A 15,869-nucleotide genomic window follows, 5' to 3' on the forward strand; every position below is an offset into this window, starting at 1 on the left:
ATTTTAAAAATGAAACTCAGAGAAATTTTAAAAATAAAAGTTTTTTTTATAGGTTTTATTTATTTATTCATTTATTTTCATAAATGAAGCACAGCAAATAAAAGCTCTTGAACTTTAATTATTTTACCGCAAAATAGTACTTAAGTAGCTTAAATATTCGAAAACTAATTTTACATATTTTTCATTGATAATTCTAATATTTAGATTATAGCATAAAAAATAAACGAGGATAACAGTGTCATAATAAGAATACACATTCGATTTTTTTTTTGTTATTAATTTAGATTTCGTCTCATATCTATTAGGATAAAATTTAAACCTTATAATTCTGTTCTGATAGCATTGCAGCTTCTTCCACAAAGCTCTCTTTGAAATTCACATTTAATTTTAGGTTACTTAACCAAATGTAATATTTTTCGCAAAAAAAAGATTATTTAGTAATAGTGCAAAAATTTAATTATTATTTTTCTCAAGGGTAGAATTAAATAATAATTAAATAGTAGTTTTATATTCACAATTTGAACTGCATACATAGACGGAGCATATATTTAAGTAAAAAAAAAATTAATTTAAAATAAATTGTTAAAAGGAACTATACTTTAAATATTTAAATATACTTTAAATACTTTAAATATTACTTTAAATATATAAAGGAAATATAATTAAAAGGAAATATAATTAAAATTATAAAAATAATTTATTCACTATGAAAAACTTACTCATCGTTTCTCTAAATAAATATCCTTAACTTGAAATGTTGTATAATAACATAATTATAATTAATTTATAATAAATAAACAACTCTTTTGGAATCATTAATTTCGAATGATAATCGAAATCATAAAGATAACAGAAAGCAAATATAAAAAGGGTTGATGAATTAATATTACTGATAAATACCATTAAATGAGGGATAAATAAATAATTTTCAGGTAAATGCCCTTATAATTTTTAGTATTTTTAGGCTGATGGCAGTCAGAAATATATGAATCTTATTTGTTATTAAATATCATATCATGTGATTTTTGCATCAGTGAGAATGCACAAAATGGCAAGCATAGTGAAAATATTTTTTTGTATTTAACTTAATCATTGTTATTGTTTTTAATAGTAGCGTTATTTTGAATCAGATTTTTTTTATATTGATTTTTGTTTATGATTTTTCTGTCAATAAAAGTGAGCAAAATGGTAAACATCATGAAAAATTTGTAAGTACAAAATGTAACTATTGTTATTGTGTTCAATAGTAGCATTATTTTGAATTTGTATCACGTTTCTTATTATGTTTTAAATCCGTTGCTTAATTTATTTATGATGCATAGTTCCTTATCCATACTTCAAAGTCAGCCAGAAACTGCTTATCAATTTATTTTATCTTGTGAAGAAAAGGAATTCCTTACGAATGTTGAATACGAAAAAGAATAGTAGTAAAGAAGAAAGCAGCTGCCAAGAGAAAGATATTTTTTAAACTGAAGTTATTTTTTATTTTGGGAACCGAAATCGTGGTTATTCTTTCAGTTCTAATTGTGCAACCACTGGTTTGTTCCATCTTTGCCGCCCAATCACGCATTGGTAATATTGTGACCAATGAGAATGAATGTTATCATTGAAACAGAACTCGGTGGTTTGCAACATTTCTTGGCGAATTGTTTCAGAGAACTTGGCGAAGTCTTAAAGATAACTCTTCCTTCTTTTCTTTCAGAAAACAGATCTTTTATTTTAGAAAATAAATCGGAGAAAAGTGTGAAACCAAATGTGTTAAAAATTATTTCTTTTCGAATTTAACAGAGGCTATAAAATATTACAAAAAATAATTTATGAAAGATTAGTGTTAGTTTAAATATTAAAACTTTTGAGGTATTTTAGTTAATAAAAAATTAAGTTCCGAATTTGCGAAAGTATTTGAAAAAGATAATAAAATTTATTGGTGGGGCGTGCGAAAAGTTTTTTCTCTGTGAAAAATAATGGTGTAAAAAACATTTCACGTCTTCTATTGTGAGTTTAAAATTTTAAAAACAATGGATTTGAAATACAGTAATTAATTTTAAAAACGTAAATTGCTTTAAACATTATTTGAATTTATTTCTCAGAAACTTATTTAAATTCAGTCACGCAAATATTACAAATAGTTATTTTTTAGTTGAATACTGAAATAATAAAAGAAGTAGTACCAGTAATTATTTTACTAACATACTAAAACACACTAAATGTGGTGGAAGTAGAGTTTGTGTTTTACTTGCTAGTAATAGTAATTAGTAACAACTTTTAAAAAATATAACTGAAACTAAAAAAAAAAATAATAATTCCCAGTTTCTTTTAAGTTATTTGTGAAATAAATGCTATTATTTTAAATAAAGGGCTGATTTTAAAATTATTTCCAGAAAACCGAACTTAATTGAATTAATTATAGTAAATTCTATTGTTATTAATTTATACTGTTTTAGTTTCAGCCTAATTTAAGTAATTCAGACAAATTTAAACAATAAATGACATATTTATTAAAACTACAATGCTGTAAGAATTTCATATGATTTCCTATATGATCTTCTTTTGTGTCAAAAACGAATATAATGAACTTTTATGACAAAGAACTATTGTGCAGTGATTGCTAGAATAAAAATGATTAAAGCGTTGCAATATAGCTGTATCAAGATAAATTAGAATATTGCAATAGTTATTGCTCCCAAATATGCTCAACATTTTATTTTTCCACATTCCAGTTAAATAAAATCTTCTTCCAATGTTCTAAGAATTTCATATAATATTCTAAGATTATGTTAAAAGCAAATATAGTGAGCTTTTATAACAAAGAACTATGTGCAGTAATTGCTGGAATAAAAATGATTTATGCGTTGTAATAACACTGTATTGAATATAAATAAATTAGAATATCGTGATAATTATTGTGCCTAAAAAAGTTCAACATTTCATTTTTCCCCACTCCAGTTGTGGCATTTTAAAATAAATCTTAAAACAATATTGTTATAATTTCACATGATATACTAAAATAATGTTATAAGCAAATATAATGAATTTTTATAGCAAAAACTATTCGTTGAATAATTCGTGAAACGTTGCAATAATGTTGTATCAAGATAAATTAGAATATTGAAATAATTATTCTGCCCAAAAATGTTCAACATTTTATTTTTCCCCACTCCAGTTGTGGCATTTTAAAATAAATCTTTTTCACCTGCGAAACCACCTGTGCGATGGACATTAAAATACCATTGCAGCAATTACGACTTTGGCGCAGGTTTTGGCGACTTTTTTATTTTTCGTGGAAACCCATCACCAGCTGATTTGAGGCATGTGTCTGTCAACTAAAAATATCAAGTCTAATCCGGCAATATTTAACTTTATTTTCTTCTTCAGTTCTTAGAGAGTGCTACAGTGCATTTTTTTTTTAAATATAAAACTAGATTATAATTTTTGTAAAAAAACTATTTTAAATAAAAAAATTTAAAATTATTATTATAAAAAGAAATTGCCGAAATATTTATTTCTGTTTTAAAGCGGATTATTAATTTATGTGTTAATTATGAAAAGTGATCGTTGTTTGTTATTGACATTTATTATTTTATTGTGCCATTCAGGATACATCGATGCTGGCTGGAAGAGGAATAGGAAAAATAAACGTGAGTTATTTAAATATTTTTTTAAACTAGGAAAATTAATTAAGAATTAAGAAAACTAATTAAGAAATTTTTTTTTGTGTTTTTTCAAACCTGGCATTTAATTTTATTGCAAACTTATAGGAAAAATAAATGCTTGTATTCTATTATCAAAAGGAAATCGTTTTAATGAAATTTGAATAAAATTTATAATTGTTCCTTTTAGTTCTATTTCATTTTTGAATTCCAAATAAGAAAATAAAATATTTTAATGTATTTAATTGCGCTTAGTTTAATTCTATTTCAATGAAAAATGAAATCTCTCTCTTTTTTTAAACGTAAAATAGGGTGAAATAGTCTGGATTATATATATAAAATGTCAGGTGATTTATATTAAACAATACTGTGATTTAAAAAGTATTTTAATTTTAATATTTACATTTCTAACACATTTTCACAGGTACATAATTTTTATCCGACATGAATTTTAATCAAAATATAAATTTTTCGTAATACGACAATAATTACAAATAAGAATTTTTAATATAAACATATATTCAATAAAAGGAAATTGCGTAAAAAGTTTAAACGGTTGGTTCTACAAAAGGTTGAATACAATTTAGTAAAATATTTTATTTTTCACGTGTTTTTAAGGAGTTCGATATCATTTATTAATTATTTCTAGCATAAAAAGAATATAATAAATGCATCAAACGCACTTTAAAATAACTCTGTATTTAAAAACGCATTTTAATTCTAACTCACAAACCACTCAAATATTTATTTTGAATACATAATACGATTTCTAAGCCATTTTCTCAAGTTTCACGCGTTTCAGTTTATGATAAAAATTCTAAATAAGACCTTCATTTAATTGTAAATTTGCGTAAAAATTATTTTTTATTTTTTTATGCAAGAAATTGGATAAATAATTTCAATTAAATTTGAATTAAATTCGCCTTTTTTGTTTGTTCCTTTTTCTTGTAAAAGGAAAGAAGAAAGTGAAATTATATGTTAAAAATAATTTCTTTTTGAATTTAACAGAGGCTTTAAAATATTACTAAAAATAATTTATGAAAGATTAGTGTTAGTTTAAATATTAAAACTTTTGAGGTATTTTTGCTAAAAAAAAATTATATTCTGAACTTGCGAAACTACTTGAAAAAGATAATGAAATTTATTGGTGAAGCGTGCGAAATATTTTTTCTCTGTGAAAAATGATGATGTAAACAAACATTTCACGTCTTCTACTGTGAGAATAAAATTTTAAAAACAATGGAGTTGAAACATAATAATTAATTTGAAAAACGTAAACTGCTTTAAACATTAATTAGAATTTATTTCTCAGAAACTTGTTTAAATTCAGTCACGCAAATATTACAAATAGTTAATTTTTAGTTGAATGCAGAAATAAGGAAAAAAAGTTGAGGCAGTTATTATTTTTTTAATTATTCTAAATTATTTTAATTTAATTGTACTCGGAAAACATACTAAATGTGGTGAAAGTTAAGTTGCTAGTAGTGGTACTTGCTAGTAGTAGTAATTAGTAACAGATACGTTACTAATTACTACGTCAGTAGACGTTAGCAGATTTGGGCGACAATTCAAGAACTAGTCCAGTTTGATTGGTGTAATTAAGATCTCTTGAAACAATATTAATTCCAGCATTTTACGAACTCTATCTAGATCTATGAATGCGAGTTTGATTAACGTAATAAAAAAAGTACTTCACATTAATTACTGATGCAATAATTGTACCGACTTTATACTTTTTTACAACATACTTTCCGTTTAAATCTTTGCTATTATTTTAATTTGCTTTTAATTTTATCACGTCATAATCTATGGCTTTGTTACAAAATAAAACAACGTAAGTCATTTTTTCTTACGTTTTGTCACTTTCTAAAATCATACACAACCAACCATACAAAAAAAAAGAAGAAAAAAGCAGACAGACTAACAAAAACCAGGTTTTGTTGCTAATTTTACCAAACTCAACTCATTAACGAAATGCTTCGGTAAAAATTATCGAGTTTTTTGGTATTCCCATAACACCAGAAACAAGGCAAATTTTACTATATTCTGGTAGTTTTGATAATACTTTTTTCTCTGTGCACATGTTAAAAGCTCGAAATTCTTGCATACTGTTGCTAAAATTATATTTTCATAGTTGTTTAAGAAAAACGGAGTTGGAGCCTTTTTTAGTTTCATCGAAGTCTAATTTTTTTAATTAAAATTAAGCAACAACTGTCTTTAAATTATTTTATTGAGTGGTTTGTTAAAACAAGAAATTTAACTTTATTTTTTTATTTTTTTATTTCAATATTTTTTTCTTAAAACATACTACAATAGTTTAAAAAAATTAATTTTAGACATAAATAGAATTTAAATGCTGGAAAGGTCCTTGAATTTTAGAGATAATGTTCATTCAATTTAGTTGAATGCAATAGGTTTTAATAAAGTTTTGTAATGATAGTATTCTTATATTAATACGACATTATTTTTATTAAAATTTGAAAAAATCTCCTTTTTCTCAAAAGCAGTGCAGTTAATTATGTCAATTTATCCTTTTTAAAAATGAACGAAAAGACGCATTAAGCCGTAACCGCCTTTACAATGGAGAATTCTGATCGAATATTCATATTTCTGCTTTTTATTTTTTTTAATTAAGAAAATTTCAAAGCAATTAAAGGAAGAGAAAACGAAAATAACCTGAGATTCACTCATACAAAATAACAAATGGATAATATGCTTAATTCTTATTATTCGCATGCGCTTTTTTCCAAACAGACGGCAAGTGAAATTCACTTGTTTTAGAATGAATGGAATAAATCCATTGTACAATTAACATTTATTGCTGTGAATCAAAATCAGGAATCGTAAAGGTTAAAACACAATAAAATAATAGCAAATTCGTAAACATTTATAAAACCTCATTACGTAAATATAAAAGAGTTTCAAAACAGTTAAAAAAAAATTTCAGAAATAACGTTTGTTGAAAAAAAATTATTATTATTATTTTTTTTTTTGCAAGTGCCACGCCTTTATTCCGTAGCCTTATGGGGAAATCCCGGTCTTAATACACTCCTATTCCCTAGTTTATAAAAATTCAGATACTACATGTTTAAGAATGACTAATCTTTGACCATGATTTATTTTCAACTAGTGAAACATAACATCTATGAGGCTGAGGTAGCAAACTAAAAGTGTTATAATTTAGTATATCACTTCTTCTTCTCATACCACTTTCTTATTATTTCTAAAAATCTTCTTTTAAAAGAAAAAAAATCTATTTAATTAACAGAAAAAAATTTAATGAAAATCACCAATTATGAAAAAGAGATTTACTCGTACAAAATAATAGTCCATAATATGCTAAATACTTACTATTTGCTTGTATTTTAAGACACAGCAGTTGAAATTCCGCAGTTTTAGTATGAACGTCATTAGTTCCTTGTACAAAAAAGCATTTATTGCAAAATCATGAAATACAAAGTTAAAATGTAATAAGATAATTGAAAAGTTGTAAGCGTTTATTAAATTTCCCTTCGGAATTGTAAGCATTTATAAAATTTATTCCTTTAAAAAACAAAATAGTTCAATAAATTTTGAAAAGAAACTTTTTTTTTTGTTTGCAAGCTCCACGCCACTATTAAAGCTCTTTCGCCAAAGAAAATAAAATAACACTTGAAGAAAAGCTATAATTTTAAACTGTATAGGCCATCTTGCTGTAATTATCTGGGCAGACAAATAACTAAAATATTTTAAGAGTTATTACATTTTCTAAAAAATTGCCAATTTGGCGACATTTTTCCACCCAGATAAAAATTATCAAAAACAATGCCTTTTTCTCACTTTTTTGCAAATTTTTATGAGCTCAGATAAAAAAGCAATAATTTCTAAATATTAAAAATTAAACTACAAATGCTTCTCAAAACTGTGGTTTTTCTCCATATTGACCTTTTGCTCTCTTTCAGCATAAACATAGAGGGCACTGGCTAAAGATAGGCCAAACTTGAACTGACGGTCATGAGTAACTTATAAACTCAGATCAGTTTTGAAAATAGCATGTTATTCGCAAAAAAGCATCACTTCTTGCGACTTTAGAGTCTTCGAAAGACAGCCTCATAGGGGAATGTGGTACCCCGTCTTATTACACCACTAATCCCTGATTTATAAAAATTCAGATATTGTAAGTTTAATAAAAACTAATTTATGACAATGATTTATTCTTAACTAGTAAACATAACATTTGTGCCCGAGGCAGCAACTTAAAAGTGCAAGAATTCATTTTACTTTTCCATATCATACAACTTAATATATATATAACTATCTCCCACATAACCATCTCATAAACACATTATTTCTGTTGGCATTATCAATCTTTCTAATTAAAAAATCGTAACCACCCCAACCGTGTTTTGGGTGCTAAACTTTACATTGCAACTTGTTTTGCTGAGCTAAAACTATAACTTATGAGCTTGGAGTTACAAATATATGCAGAGAAATGGTCAGGGAGTAAAATGACATTAAAAAAAACATTCAATATTCGATAATTATTACTAATTATGAAACTATAATTATATTGCTAAATATTTCAATTATTATTAAACATTTAATATTCGATAGTTCTGGGATTTATTAACTGTTAAATTTGTAGCAGAGAAAATAACATGTGGAAATTCTATAGTCAACAGAAATATAATTAGGGAGTGGAAATTTGGTGTGCTGAAAGGCCCATTTCCATATATAAACTTAGCCTCTGTTTTTTTCTAAGCTTGAATTTGTTTATAAGTTATTTAAATTTTAAGTAATTTTTGGTAAATTTTTCTTCACGTTCTTTTGCGTTAAATAATGACTAATTTTTCATTTTTGTAGAAAAATTTATCTCACTCAAGATTTTCATTTTATAAGGTTGCATTTAACTTGATGTCAAAAGTAACTGGAAAAAGAAAAAGAAATAAATGTAAAAAAAAAAAAAAAAAANAAAAAAAAAAGTAAGAAAGTGAGAGATTAGATGTCAGATGTAAATCATGACTTTTATATAGAATTTTTAAAAAAACGGAGGTTTCAAGAGGAAGGGGAAAAAAAAAACTTCCAGTTTGAACCGCTATATGATATAAAGTAATCGTTATATATTATAACAAGTAAAATTACTTGTCATTTAATTAGTTTAAATTTATAAGTCGAATACAGTTGTTTATTTTTCAGATTTAGGTCATTTCATTACCATAATAGCAAAACGTGCTTGCATAAATTTATAATGATTATTTTTTTATTTACAAAATAATCATTTTTATCGACTTTTAAAGGAAAAAAAAACAATCTTGAATGAAAAGCAAAAGCGAGGCCTGATGATTGAAGCGAACAGGGGATGGAACCTCCTAGTTCTATAAACACAGTCAACAAATATATTTAGTTCAGGTCTGTTTTTGGCTGCTAAACAAATATCTGTGCCCTACGATGCAGCATTAATAGTTCTAGAAGAAAGGTACCCCATTTTATCTAACTTTCTTGTTCCACATCGCAATTATATTTTTTTATAAGTTAATGTTATTTTGAATTTAAAAATAGAATAATAATAATATGATGTGCTGGTGAATTTTTAACTAATAAACATAGCAATTGTGCTGAAGGATATAGTATTAATTACTTCAGAATCTTGGTACCTCTTTTTAACCCTTTCTCTCATCTTTCATCATCATCGTATTGATTTTCTAAAAATTCTGATAATTATTAATCTGACAAGAACAGAAAAACAATATGGTGTTCATTGCTGCAAAACTTATAAAAGTGGAAAAAAAGTCGATTTGTTTCAAACGCTAAGAGTTAGGCACTCATTCTCAAAACTTAGAAGACTTGAGAGAAAGAAGCAAAACAGATTTAAAAAAGAAATCACAAGTTGCCAACAAAAAATTGAAAAATAAAATAAAATAGAGGTGTAAAACAAAACTAGAAAACTGACGTAGCTTCTTTTAGTTTCCATTTTTTCACAGGTAACTTTGCATTTTCTTTTTCAAATTTGTTTTTGTTTTCTTCACTCAAGTCTGGTGAATCTAAGGTTTTTAAGAACTTGAAATATGTCGACTTTTTTTTCTTCTTTTTAATTTTTGAAACAAATAAACATGTTTTTGAATAAGTTTGCTTTATTTTAACTTGTATATACTTTCGCTTCAGTTTCTTTTATTCATTTCACATTTCCATTATTCATTTCGATTTGTTTATGTTTCGTAAACCTAGTCAATATTCTGGAGAATAGCATTAAAGATAACCGGTATTATTCCAATATCCTTATTTTCCTCTACTTACAGTCCATATCTTGCCACATTTTCCTCTGATTTCCAAAAACTTAAATAGCAGTTCAAAATCTAACGTGTTTCAATAAAGGGCTTAAAATTCTGAATTGAGTTCATTAAAATTTGAAAACAAAGCACTCTTTCAAAAACTTTTTAACCTAGTTTCGTCAGTTTTCAAACCAGCTATCACCACCTGTCAGTTTCTCTATAGTTTATCGACTATATTCATATAATATATCGATTACTTATATTTTTATTTCAAACTTTATCCTCTCATAAATACGTTCATTAATCATATAATAAACTCTTCAGTAGCCTCAACGGGGGGTGGATGCCACTAAACGGAGTTACTAAATCAAAACATTAGTCTGACTTTCATCTTTCATATCATGCTTTCTTTTTGTAACCTTATACCTGTTAAGAAAGGAAAGCTTATAAAAGGGATTTACAAGATTTAAACTTTGTAGGGATCATATCCAAAATTCAAGAAACAGCACTTTTTTTATAATTAGTAGGATAGAGGTTAATTGTGAGATAACCTTGAGAGGTTAAAATGACCTGTCAACACTCTGTAGCTAGATATAAGACATATTTGTATATTATTATATGCGTTTTAGGTACAAATAAAGGTTTTTGGAGTATCAATTATTATATGCAGTTTAAATCATCTCGCAAGGGATTTTTGGAGTATTAATTATTTAATTAATAATTAAATAATACGTAATTTTTACGTATACAAAATTTTGACATTTACGCACTAAGTCAATTTCTTGACCAGTTTGTTTTTGATCATTCACATACTCTCTACAATGAAAAATGTTTTGATACTAAATCTATTCAAATATACATAAAATTTAACTTAAAACAATTGTATATTACTTTTACTATTCAACTAATAATACAGAGCAGCTAAATTTTGTACCCGTGCGTAGGTAGGAAAAAGAATATGGAAAAATAAGAAATAAATAAAAAGGGACAAAAAAAAATTACTGAATTTAATGTGATTGCTGTTGTTGGTGACTAAATTGGCAATTTCATCCCTCGACTAATAAGTAGGGAAAAATGTATTTATAATATTCGATATTTAATATTTGATAACCGTCCTTGAACATCTGACCCAATATTGAATTTATGACTACTAATGTTCAATTTTGTAGCCTCGTTATTTTAAACCCAATCCAGTATTGGGAGAAATTTGCCTTCGTGGAGGACTTTTTGGTGAAACTTACACGCATTTGCGTTATATAGAGAGAAAACCCACGTAAACCTACTATTGTTAGGCTGATGGTAAGGGGACTCTGACCCATGATCCGTCTACCACTGAGAATATTTTAAGCAAGCACTGTGGTCGCTGTGAGCCGGCTGCGGAATTCGTATCGACCAGACATCGATGGGATATAAACCCGGCTCACTTCATTATAGAAAGCGAACGCTCTATCCCCTGTGAGATACAATGGTACTATAAGTGATTCAAAATTATCAGAAGCGCATGCAATCAGCAATGAAAACGCTATAAATATTAGTTACATCTTAAATATATTTTGATCTAATTATTGGAATTTCGCTTACTAAGTCCGGATTCGTGGAGCTTATCCAATAACATGCTTATAATTTTTACTAACTTCTAATTAAGTAACATGAAATAAGATACAAAATCAAAAATTTTTGGTTGTTATAGGTTTGCAACATTGAAAATGTACGAATAAACCATCATCTTGAAGAAGAAGTAGTTAAAGGAGTAGAGAGTAGATTAAATCGCTTAAAGTTTTAGTTTCTTTTTCCGTTTTATTACATATCACTAAAAGGAAACAGTTATGAAAATAATTTATCTAAAAAAAATTTTTGAATCTAAGGTACAAATATTTTTTAATTATACTTATGTGGTTTCATGTTTTGTAATCTGGCTTAAGAAAAATAAAAGATTAAAAGGTACCTAAGAAATATTCTTTAAAAATATGTTGTTTTTTTTTAAACGAAAAAAAAAATTCCTTAACCATTACTAGAAAATAAACGCATAAAAACCTATCATTTATAAGGTAAAGGTGTTTTACTCTATAATATTCTTATTTACCTGTTCATCTTACATGTCCTTCAAGTTCTTTTATTCATGGTTAGATAGATTGCAGTTTTAACTTTTTATGTACAAATTAAACAAGGGTTGGTTATAAAAAGTCTTTTTTTTGCTTAGTGGTTATAAAAACTTTTTTATCGTGTACCAAAATAAAATTCTCCGTATTTATTTGTTGAAATCAAATATTACTTTCAAGCACTTTTTTAAATTTAAAAAGTGCTTATTTCTAATTAACCATAGTTCGTCAACGTTTTCAAATAAATTTGACCTTAAGGCTAACATAATAGCTTAACGTTACGCATAATATATTATTAAAACGAAAACCATATCATTGGTGCATGGTTATTTATCGTGGAAATTTACAAATGAAATAAAATTGGAAAACAACAGCTCTTTCACAAAATGTGACATTTTATATTTACGAAATGACGGAAATTTAAAAAAGAAACTCGAACGAAACTATAAATATATTTTTTAAAAATTTGTTGCAATCGAAATGCAGAAGTCTTTCTTAGCAAATAATAAATTGTCGAAGTAACCCCAGGTATTTTTTAAAATCTAAATAGTGTTTAATTTCCGGCATTAATTGAATGTAAATTCAATTAGAAAGACATTAGAAATTTTAACAGAATTTTAATTGGATACTTGCAAATGACGTCCTCGTTGGTAAATCGTGGCATTAGTCGATTCAGAAGCCAATGAGGCTCGCCACACATACGTGACGTCGCTTACATCTATCCAATTAAATGTGTTTTAAATCTCATGGTTAGTCATCACTTCACTTCTTCTTGAATTGAAAGTACCCAAGAGGGAATATTGTGTAATAAAAAATACGCAGAAATCAGTGGCTGATTAACAGCAAGTTTCACTACAGAAATCATATTTAATCATTAAGATTATAATTGTTTGCAATTTTTTTCATAAATCAAAAAATGATTAAATAAGGAATTAAAAAGACAGATTTTGTTATCTTTTTTTAATAATGTAAATATTTTTGCCCCCTCCCCCTAAAAAAAACAACAAACAGAAGTGGAAACGTAAGTCGAAAATAGAAAATATTGTAAAGAATATAATACTTATTTCAGAACAATTTCAAAACTAGATGAATTAATCACAATCATCATTTCTATATTATTTTTTTGACTACAATCGATATTATTACTGATCGTTGTAAGTGCTATTTTAGTAGCCGCCGTGTCCTCGAACCAATAGTAGCTCGTTCGTAATAATTGTTCGCGTCCACAAAAGAATTGTTCAACGAACTTTTTGTAATTATTAAGTAAACTTAAATTAATCCTTATCATCATTTGACTTTTCTTTCTCATCTTTGATATACGAAATGAAAATGTAATTGAAAATATGCAGTGTTAATCTAAAAACTCACCATTTACAATAACTTTTTAATTAGAACAATTTTTAAAAAAAATCGCTGAAACATAGACATTTTTATTTTTAAGTGGGGACACTTAAAATCCCACTCTCATCAGTTGAAGAAGTTTATAGTTTCTATCTCCACCAAAAAAAGAAGAAAAAATTGGGTAGAGGTCTGCAAAGTTAAATATTTTCCGCTTGGTGTACCATGAAATTCAAAAGATTGGCGATTGTAACACATTGTAAAAATGGTATAAAGTACAAATTATGGTATAAAGTACTGGCACTTTGGGTGCATCACCCGTAAAATCAATATCCGTAATATCAATATATATCGTAATATAAAATCCATTTTTACCATAAAATATTATACCGTAATTTTTGCAGCAATATTTATTTATTTAGAATGATTCAGTGATTCTACGGTAATTATTACTGTAAAAATTACGGCATGTCGGATTTTTTTGTTCCGCATCATGTTCTGATAAAAATAGATTCTACAGTAAAACGTACAGGCACTCTGAGTGCCGGTACTTTCTACGGAATTATTTACTGAAATTACCAATATTATATTATCCTTTAGTAAATGATCATAAAAGAAAATTGTTGTAATTTTTAGTTCTGCTTACGAATTTTTTTTGAAATCCCTAACTGAATTTTTCCACCTCCACCCATATGTGAATTTACATCTATAAATATTTTTCTAAATTGATGTATAATCCCTATTCTACTATAGGTGGACTCTCTTGTCGACAGCCATATTTCAATACTGTTTAAAGAAAGCTCGGGGGGTCCGCCATTCATGATCTCTGCAGGGGCTCATGCGAAGGTCTAGGGTTCACGTCAAGCTATCCGCCTGTATCTCGATACTCGCAATTACGATGATTACCATATTCTACTTTTTTTTATTTTTAAACCCTAAACACATATATGCTGTCTTTTTCTCCTCTGTCTTTACCTGCAATCGTTGCTTGTCTTTTCAATTCTTTTTTTCGCCAAATGTCGCCGACGTACGTGAATGAATAAGATGAATGGAACTGCATCTGTGTGGGAGTCCAGCTAATAAGGGCTTTTACAAAAGAAGTTCTCATTTACCAGAGAGAAATGAAATATTTCCGGAATTTCAACAAATGGAGCCACTGTTGGAAACCGAAAAAGTCATTTACTAAGAGCGATTTTTCGTTTCCTGCTTCATTTTAAAAAAGTTTTCTTTCCTTGGACAGATTTCAGGTCTAAAATTTAATCTTGAAGTATAGGAGATTGTCCTTCCAATAAAAAAGCATGTGAAATTTTCATGGTGTAAATATATAGAATTCAGAGTCATGAATGTTTAAAATAATAAATTTTTTCAAACATTGCTTTATTTTATTTATTTTTTCAGTATTTAGTTTTTCAGTATTTATTTTTAGCATTTTATTTATTTTTTTAGTATTTTATTCATTTTTTTAGTATTTTTTTTCTGTATTTACACGAGAGTTCTGTACACGAGATATACATTACACAGAAACATTACACTTATTTCGATGTTGAAGTCTTGCTATTTATGTTTATTTTAAATTTAAAAAAAACATTGCCTTATTTCATTTATTTTTTCTGTCCTTTCATAATAAGACCTGACCACTAACACGTTCATATACACGAAATACACAGGAAAAAATAAAAAAAATTTTGCGCATGGAATCATCATATTATTCGAAAGATGGTAAAAAGTATTGGAACAGAACAAACAATATATGATTCAATAAAATATTCATTTCCTATAAGAAAATCACCTTTCATTTTCCTAAAAGAAAAACGACATTCAATACATTATATTGCTATTGGGTCATAAAATTTAAAAACTTTGGTCTTTCTAGAACTCGAGTTAAAATTAATATGTCATATACAGTTTAACAACTTAATACATTTATACAGTCTAACAACTTAAAATTTCAGGAAATCGAGTCATAATGTGATAAAATAATCAAATTAAATTTATTCGTTTTAAATCTTTGGTCGTACAAGGAAACACTTTCAAAAATTATGATAAAATAAATGAAATGAATTCATAAAATTTAACAATTTAAATTTTTCAAAAAGTCAAGTTAAAATAATATGATAAAATAATAAAAATTAAATTATACAAATTAACTACTTTGTTCTCTCAAGAAGTCAAGTTATCAAAATTTAACTGGACTCAAAGTTTAAAGAACTAAAGCTCCTTTACCGTATCAAAACGAATACGAATGCCTTTTAAATAAAACCTGATTTTCGGCCAAAGACTTTTCTATGCTATTTTAGCTTAGCTTATATTTATGCTTCTTCAGAAAAAAATATTATTCGTCTATTGTCTGTCTGTCTGTCTTTCATTTTTTTCTTCAAAACCAAGCGGTCAAGATATCTTTGAGTTAAGTGGTGTAAAAAAAAATAGTTAACTTGTCATCCACAATTACTCACGATGCAATCCATGCCAGAAACAGTGCTTGTCGTGAAGAATGCGACATTTTTGGCATGTTTTCGACGTCGTCCACTTGTGAA

General features: G+C 26.8%; 1 protein-coding gene and 1 long non-coding RNA gene across 3 annotated transcripts in view; one reads left to right on the forward strand and one right to left on the reverse strand.

The window, feature by feature from the left end:
• The window catches only part of LOC139425166 (uncharacterized), a 45,502-nt gene that overhangs the window by 13,533 nt on the left and 16,100 nt on the right, over positions 1 to 15,869 (reverse strand). The gene's annotated exons all lie outside the window — the stretch shown is intronic.
• LOC107445619 (netrin receptor UNC5C) overlaps positions 3,306 to 15,869 on the forward strand; it is a 166,214-nt gene continuing 153,650 nt past the window's right edge. For both annotated transcript variants that reach the window (XM_071178866.1, XM_071178867.1), the window contains exon 1: positions 3,306 to 3,638. In XM_071178866.1, the coding sequence (XP_071034967.1) occupies positions 3,542 to 3,638 (97 nt within the window). In that variant the 5' untranslated portion in view covers positions 3,306 to 3,541. The remainder of the gene's footprint in view (positions 3,639 to 15,869) is intronic.

The sequence above is a fragment of the Parasteatoda tepidariorum genome, chromosome 3 (genome assembly GCF_043381705.1).
Source record: "Parasteatoda tepidariorum isolate YZ-2023 chromosome 3, CAS_Ptep_4.0, whole genome shotgun sequence".
Taxonomy (NCBI): domain Eukaryota; kingdom Metazoa; phylum Arthropoda; class Arachnida; order Araneae; family Theridiidae; genus Parasteatoda; species Parasteatoda tepidariorum.